At 34.4% G+C, this 8,431-nt stretch overlaps 1 protein-coding gene across 4 annotated transcripts in view; it reads right to left on the minus strand.

The window, feature by feature from the left end:
* Positions 1–506: 506 nt before the first annotated feature.
* AGL (amylo-alpha-1, 6-glucosidase, 4-alpha-glucanotransferase) overlaps positions 507–8,431 on the minus strand; it is a 101,371-nt gene continuing 93,446 nt past the window's right edge. For all 4 annotated transcript variants that reach the window (XM_010831000.1, XM_010830999.1, XM_010830997.1 and 1 more), the window contains exon 34: positions 507–3,195. In XM_010831000.1, the coding sequence (XP_010829302.1) occupies positions 3,078–3,195 (118 nt within the window). In that variant the 3' untranslated portion in view covers positions 507–3,077. The remainder of the gene's footprint in view (positions 3,196–8,431) is intronic.

An 8,431-nucleotide genomic window follows, 5' to 3' on the forward strand; every position in this document is an offset into this window, starting at 1 on the left:
GTAGCTGACAAACCCAATACCAGATATGCTAAGAAATATATATTTGGAAAAAACTGCCCAAATGACAAAGTATCAGTACCATTTAATAGTGCAAGTCTTACACAAATGGAAAAACAACCCCTGAATTGAGCAACTTAAGCATGAGTTTATTATTTTGGTGCATTGAAGATTTCTATAAATAAGTTTGGCAAGTTTGACCAATTCACTCATACTCATGAAAGGTAAAAAATTCACAGTAGTGAAAAAGATTCCAAGAAATACCTGGAGTATGTATAGCTGCTAACATGCTCAACATAGGTCAATTTATACATCAAGAGTTCACTTTGCTCCTAATTTCAACATAGCTAATTAAATAAATTACCAAACAGCCTAAAATTCTTCCTCCTGTCTTTGTTTCCATACATACTGCAAAAAGATAAAGCACCCAAAATAAGCAAGTCCTGAATAAGTGGTAGTAGTAAGCACCAACAAATTAGTTAACTGCTAAATAATAAATGCAAAATACAGTCCTTTAGAAAAGATTTTTATTTTCTTGGCACAGACATAAAAGTGACATTTGCCTATAGACAGAGCAGGTGAAGACGTATCAGAAATGCATTACATACGTTCATGGACAGGATGACAGGTCTCAGGTCTCCTCAGTTATCTGTGAAACATATTAAATTATCACAGCATACTGGTTAAACTGGCAAACTTCTCAAGTAAGACAGTAAGACTGATCGGAATTAATTAAGAATCAGGGCACAGAACCATTCTCAGTATGTGATATAATGGTACCTCATTCAAAACCACACAGGAATGAAGTATTCTATTGAAATGTTTTTTAGTCAAAAACATTTATTCCTCTAAAGTCTAAAGCTATTAATATTATTTTAACAATCTTTGATAAAATAATGTGTAACATGCTTCTTAAGCTTTAAAATAGGCCATGCAGATTATAATAACATTCTTTCATTAACATTCCTAATAAAAATATGAATTGCTTAATTTTCTAGTGTAATGTGATATCGTAAAAATGTACTGGTGAGGTGGATATTTGCCCTACCATAGATAACCCAATATGGCTATGTTTTGAAAACTGTAAGCTTGTTATTATTTATTTATTAAGATTAATTTACTCATTTACTTATTTATCACATTTAACCATCAGCCAGCCATTGCTTCTTGCTTTTTTTAAAAACAGATTTAATGTTGGTCTTTAGTTACTTTTCTTACCACTTTTAATATAGAAGTTTAATTACAACAGAACTATGTGAATCTTTGATAACTAATGGTTCTCCCTCTCAAGGAAGGTCATTTTTCTAACTAGAGGTCAGACACTGAACAATGAAGAAGGAAGGAAAACTTGGAAATCAATGAAGAAGTTATGTAGAAGTCAATCTGCTTTAGGTTGGGAAACCAGAAAACCAAGCCAGTTAACACTAACGTAGGGTTGAACATGGATATTTGGCATCTGAAACATTTTTATATTTTTATTACCCAGAAGTTTTAGCTTACTTGTTTTTCAATATTTTCACTCCTTCCTCATAGTTAAGGGAGTTGGGCATATGACTTCTAGGTGAGAAAAGTGTTATTGTACCACTATTTTAACTATAAATATTACAACTGAATAATGAAATGGATTTTTGCAACTATTTTCCTTCAGCTGAAAGTATAATGATCTAATTGTGCCTTCTTGAGACAAAAAGAGATAATTAAAAAAAATCATCTAGAAAATAAGTAATATTAAAAATGTCAAATCATACAAATGTTAAAAGTCTTTTTCCTTTTATGACTTTTCCAGATTTAAGCTATCTTCAAATCACATGAAAAGCTATTCAAGTGACTTTACTGGAGTCAAGATAACTGCTGAATTCATATCTCTATTTTAAGCTTGTTCTCCATGCTAAACTTGTCAACAGTTTTCAGTTAACAGGAAACCAATATAATACACTTTTACACACAAACTAAAAAGAGTTATTTTTAGAAAATTAATATAGTACCTTTTTCTTTAAAATTCTCATAAATATGTCTGAAGGTTTGCATTATGAAAATGTAAACCATCTCAAAGTAGGAAAGTGGAACTCAAGACTAATTTTATAAAAATTTTCTTAGAAAATAAATTTCTAATACTTTGTGATTTTTTCATATAGCCTATGCATCATTAGCACAATTAAATATATGTTAAATATACTGTTGAAATTCGTTGTATTAAAAACATATTACACTATCAGTGAAAAAAATAAAAGCACATTATAAACATCTGTGCTTCACTTACAAACATATATTGTAGGTGGACATTTCCATGAATCCATATTCATTAATATCTTCTGAATGCAATTTGGAAGGTGCTAGATATACTATTGGAGAAGGCAATGGCAACCCACTCCAGTACTCTCGCCTGGAAAATCCCATGGATGGAGGAGCCTGGTAGGCTGCAATCCATGGGGTCGCGAAGAGTTGGACACGACTGAGCGACATCACTTTCACTTTTCACTTTCATGCATTGGAGAAGGAATTGGCAACCCACTCCAGTGTTCTTGCCTGGAGAATCCCGGGGATGGGGGAGCCTGGTGGGCTGCCGTCCATGGGGTCGCACAGAGTCAGACATGACTGAAGCGACTTAGCAGCAGCAGATAAACTATTAATAAAAGGTTGAGAAGATTAATTAACCACAGCTTATTCAGTATATACTGTTACTGAAGAAAATATATACCACCATTTAAAGATACTTCTCCATTTCTTTCATTATTACATTCTCATATTTCATTTCACTTATGCATGAAAGGAATATTACATGATTTTTCTTTTTCAAACTCTGGCTTTCAAATTATTTATTTCTAGACATCTGAGGAATACTTCTTGAATTCAAAAGACAAACATTCCATTGGTAGTGATGATTTTTTTTCTTACTCAAATCAAAAACTACATTAGCAAAACCAATGCTTTATAGTCTTACCTATTAGGGCATCAATATTATATGAATGAGATTTAAAAAATGACTTTAGCATGTGCATATAAAGCATTTACATTACATTATAACTGCATTCAACAATACAACTGGTTGCATACTTAAGATATATGCATGAGTCAACTAACTATAAGTCATAGAGTATTTCAAGAACAGCAGCAATTGACCAGGCTTGTGTTTCACAGCTGAAAGGGCAGTATTGGCCATTCTCGTTGGTCAGCTCTGGAAGTCCTTTCCAAGGGGATCTTAAAGAAAGAAGAGCCATTTTATGAGATATAATCAAACATATATCTTGTTGGGTTAATAAAATAGGCAATATAGCTGGTGATTTTGCCTTCTCTTTTAGAAAACAATCATATGTACCCATTTACTACAAAATAAAACAGGCTATACTAAAGATTATGTATAAAGAATTTAGACTGAAATTATTCTTTGACATTCAATCTTTAGGATTTAAGACTTTCAATTACAAAGGAGTCCCTTTAAGTATCGAAAACAGGACACTACCATTATAAGTAATGTAAGTATAGAGATAAACATCCTCTCAGGCTTAATTTTATTTCTTTTAGAGTAAGTTTATGAGACTCAAATTGTAATTAATGAATGTATTATGTTTGATCTTGACAAAATTATAAAATGAACATGAAATGATGAAGGAAAAAATGATTAGGAAATGATTAGGAAAATGATTAGAAAAAAATGCCAATTAAAAACAATCCAAATTTCTATACAAATTTCTCATTTTCCTGAATAATAGTACAGTTGATATTTATTGTACATTTACTATGTTCTAATACTAGTGCTTTATGTACATTATCTCAGTTAATACTAACGGCAACCCTATGTGTAGGTATCATTGCTATTCTTCTAGAACAGAAACACATAGAACTTCAAGGAGAAATAGGCAAATCCATAACTGTAAAATAAAATGTTACCTTTCTAGGTAACTCACAGAACAAGTAGACAGAAAATCTGTAAGTATTTTGTACAACACTGGCCTGTAATGCAGGAGACTGGGGTTCAATCACTGGGTCAGGAAGATCCCTTGGAGAAGGAAATGGCAACCCACTCCAGTATTCCTGCCTGGAAAATTCCATGGACAGAGGAGCCCCGGAGGCCACAGTCCATGGGATCACAGAGTCAGACACAACTGAGTGACTAACGCTCATCAACCTAGTTGACATTTTAAGAACACCCCATCCAGTGTCATGGCTTCCCTTGTAGCTCAGTTGGTAAAGACTGCCTGCAACACAGGAGACCCGGGTTCTGTCCATGGGTTGGGAAGATCCCCTGGAGAAGGAAATGGAAGTCCACTCCAGTATTCTTGCCTGGAGAATCCCATGGACAGAGGAGCCTGGCGGGGCTACAGTCCATGGGGTTGCAAGAGTTGGACATAACTTAAGCGCCTAAACCACACCACGATCCAATGATAACAGAAGGTACACTTTTCTACTTGCAGTTTAGTGACCTAGTTAGAACATATTTTGAGTTATAAAATAAGTATCAATAAGTTTAGAAAGATTAGTCATATAAAATACATTTTTTGACCACAACAGAATTAACTTTGAAATCAGTTATAGAAACATCTCTGGAAAATTCCTAAATATTTGAAAACTAAATAACACCTTTATAAATAACCTATGAGTCAAAGAAGAAGCTAAAGGGAAAAACAGAAAGTATTTTCAACTGAATTAAAAAAACATAACACATCAGAATTTTGGGGTATTGTTAATTTGGTACATAGAAGGAAATTTAGCACTAAGTACCTATACTAGAAAAGAAGAAAAGTCTTTAAATCAATGACCTCAACTTACACCTTGAAAAAAACAGAAAAAGACAAATAAACCTAAAATAAGTAGAAGAGAATAATAAAAATTAGCATAGAAATCAATGAAATAAAAATTGAATAATATGAAAAAAATTTGATGAACTCAAAAGCTGGTTCTTTAAGAAGACCAATAAAATTGATAAGCTTCTAGTCAGGCAGATCAGGAAAAAAAGGAAAATACAACTTATCAACATCAAAAATGAGAATACTGACATTATTACAGATTCTATAGAAAATTTAAAAAGTAATAATATACTTTAGGTGAAACCATTTCTTGATTTGTGACAAATATTTTTGTTCTATCTTTTCATTTAATCTTGACAAGTAATGAGATATTATTATTCCCATTTTATAGATGAAGAAATTTATTTCAGAGACGTTAAGTAACTTGCTGAAAGTCACACATGAAAATTAGCAGCAAGGACAGAATTTTAATCCAAAGCTCATAGTTAAAGCTAATGGACATAAAAGTAGCTATAGGAAACAGCAAGAAATAAAAATGGAAAGGTAGCTGGAGAAAAAATTGTGGAAACTAAGGAATTTGGATTTCATTCTGTAACTGGTGGGGAATTGCTAAAGATTTTTAAACATAAGATTAAAATTGTGAGAGTTACATGTCAACAAGATTGAGCTTGCTTGGGGTGATAAGACAAAATGGAGAGAGAAGAGTGGAAATATGGAAGCTAATTGCCTAGTTCAGAGAAAAGATTATGAGTTACAGACTAGGCACTGGCCAAAGAAAGGAAGACGGTGGGTTATTAAAAGGAGGAGAGCTAGAATCAAGTCTTGACCACTATCTGGATGTTCTGGAGAGGTAATGAAGTAAAGTTAAAAAGAACCTGGGGTGTCTGAGCTTGCAGACCATGAATAATGGTAATACTGTAACAAAGATGGGAAGCATAGGAAAAAAAACTGAGAGAAAATGAGTGATGGCAGAAGGACATTCAAGCTAAGAAGTTTATTAAGTGGCTGAAAAGTAGAAGAGGAGTTTATGAAAGTTCAAAATTACCTGAAGAGTGAAGATGTGAGACTAGGTGAAATATAACAGAAGACAAGTAGACAGAAAAGAAAAGAAGATCAAGGATAGATTTTTTTGGACAATGAATGTGTTTTTAGGTTCCAGAAAGCAAAGCCAGAAAAACAGCAAATAGAGCCAATTGTGTATTGGTTAAGGGCGCAGTCCGTGAAACCACAGTGCCTGGAGTTTAATAAGAGCTCTACCAAATTACTTGCCATTTGACTGTGTATAAATTACTTAACTTTCTAAGCTTACATTATAAAATGGAGATAGTAGCTCATATCTGAGTTAGTATCTTGTCCATGTTATACATACTAATAAATCAATCCTCAAAACAACACCAGCACATACCTTAAATAGATGAGGAAACAGAGGCTTAGAGAAATTAAATAACTTGCCCATAGCCACGCAGCTACTAAGGGGAGATGTGATGCTCGGAAAACAATTATAGTAGCTATCTTATATAGCTTTTTGGATGAAATGAGTAATGTTATATGAATGCATTTAGAACAATGTCTGAAGATACTAAGTACTCAATAAATATTATTTGCTATTATTATAATTGCTACTGTTATTAGGTTAACAAGGGAAATTTAATGCTATGGCTAGCATAGGTTTTTCATGAATAGAGAAAAGCAACGAGATAGCCAAAGAAGAGAACTGAGAGGAAGTCATAGGATCTGGGAACCAGAAAGGATCTTCTTGAGTGGCTTCACCAGAGTGGTGAGAGCAAAACAAAAGCCAGCTTGCATATGGTGATAACTGAACTGGTGTCAGCAAGCAAACAAACAAACAAAAAAAACTAATCATATAGAAAATGTGGATCCTGAAAAGAAAACAGAATGATAAAACAAAGCTTGAAGTAGGAACAGTATGAAGGGACTTTATTTTAGGGTAGGCTGACAGGTATCTTCATAGCTTAGGAAGGAAGGATCAAGTGGAATACCAAGTAAGGATAATCTTTTGACAAGGATGTGGAACAGGGAGGAGGGATGGGATTATAGGCAAAAGTAGATCATCTCTTCAGTACAACATATTCTTACTCCTCATGGAAAAAAGGGAAGAAAGAAAAGTAATGCAAATATTGGGAAATATTGTGGTGCAATAAAGGTCAGAACATAAGAACATTTACATTACAAAGACTTCAGACTTAATCTCTAGATGAGGTAGAAGTGTGACAGGACTAAAGTTTCTGTGACTGCTGCTGCTGCTGCTAAGTCGCTTCAGTTGTGTCCGACTCTGTGCAACCCCATGGACGGCAGCCCACCACGCTCTGCCGTCCCTGGGATTCTCCAGGCAAGAACACTGGAGTGGGTTGCCATTTCCTTCTCCAAGGCATGAAAGTGAAAAGTGAAAGTGAAGTCGCTCAGCTGTGTCTGACTCTTCATGACCCCATGGACCGCAGCCTACCAGGCTCCTCCGTCCATGGGATTTTCCAGGCAAGAGTACTGGAGTGGGGTGCCATTGCCTTCTCCATTTCTGTGACTGTATTTAAGCTAATGAAAATAACTTTGAAAAAACAATTTTGACAACATTCATGGTGATAGATGGAAGCCCCATGTGTTCCTGTAGTAGAGGAGATAAAATCTATGTTGCCCATGCATATTATAAATATGATATATGTACATCATATAAGATGTACATATATCTAGGTTTAATCTAGAATTTGTAAAATTAAGACGGAGTTATATCATCCAAAAAGGCACATAACTCCGATACTATTTATCTGCTAATAGTTCAGACAAAGGACATGACAAATGGCTTTAAAACACTCAAAACACCAACACTGATATTTTAATATTATAAAACCATTTATGAAAACATTTGTCAATATATGTTTAAATAGGTGAACTCAAAAGGCCAAGCCTAAACCTTTAGTTTTTGTATATATCCTGTGCTAACCATATCAAAAACTATTAGATAAATTTTAAAAACCAAAGGCTTTGCCCCCTCATACTAATCATGCAATCTAAAATAATTAAAATAAGGTGAAAATTACATAGAACTTGTGTTAAAGAGTAAAGCTTTCAAATTTCATTGTGATATATAGAATATACAGAAATATTATGGAAATGCCATTTACTTAATAGCTAATGAATTGACTAAGCATTCAGTTAAGTTCAGTTGCTTAGTCGAGTCCGACTCTTTGTGACCCCATGGACTGCAGCTCGCCAGACCTCCCTGTCCATTACCAACTCCTGGAGTTTACTCAAAGGCATGTCCATTGAGTCCATGATGCCACCCAACCATCTCATTTGTGTCTCCTTCTCCTCCCGCCTTCAATCTTTCCCAGCATCAGGGACTTTTCAAATGAGTCAGTTCTTCGCATCAGGTGGCCAAAGTATTGGAGTTTCAGCTTCGGCATCAGTCCTTCCAGTGAATAAAAAGGACTGGTTTCCTTTAGGGTGGACTGGTTAGATCTATATGCAGTGCAAGGGACTCTCAAGTCTTCTCTAACACCATAGTTCAAAAGCATCAATTCTTCGGTGCTTAGCTTTCTTTATAGTCCAACTCTCACATCCATACGTGACTACTGGAAAAACCATAGTTTTGACTAGATGGATCTTTGTTGGCAAAGTAATGTCTCTGTTTTTTAATATGCTGTCTAGGTTGGTCATAACTTTCCTTCCAAGGA

This window comes from Bison bison, unplaced genomic scaffold (genome assembly GCF_000754665.1).
Source record: "Bison bison bison isolate TAMUID 2011002044 unplaced genomic scaffold, Bison_UMD1.0 scf7180017864519, whole genome shotgun sequence".
In the NCBI taxonomy this organism is placed as follows: Eukaryota; Metazoa; Chordata; class Mammalia; order Artiodactyla; family Bovidae; genus Bison; species Bison bison.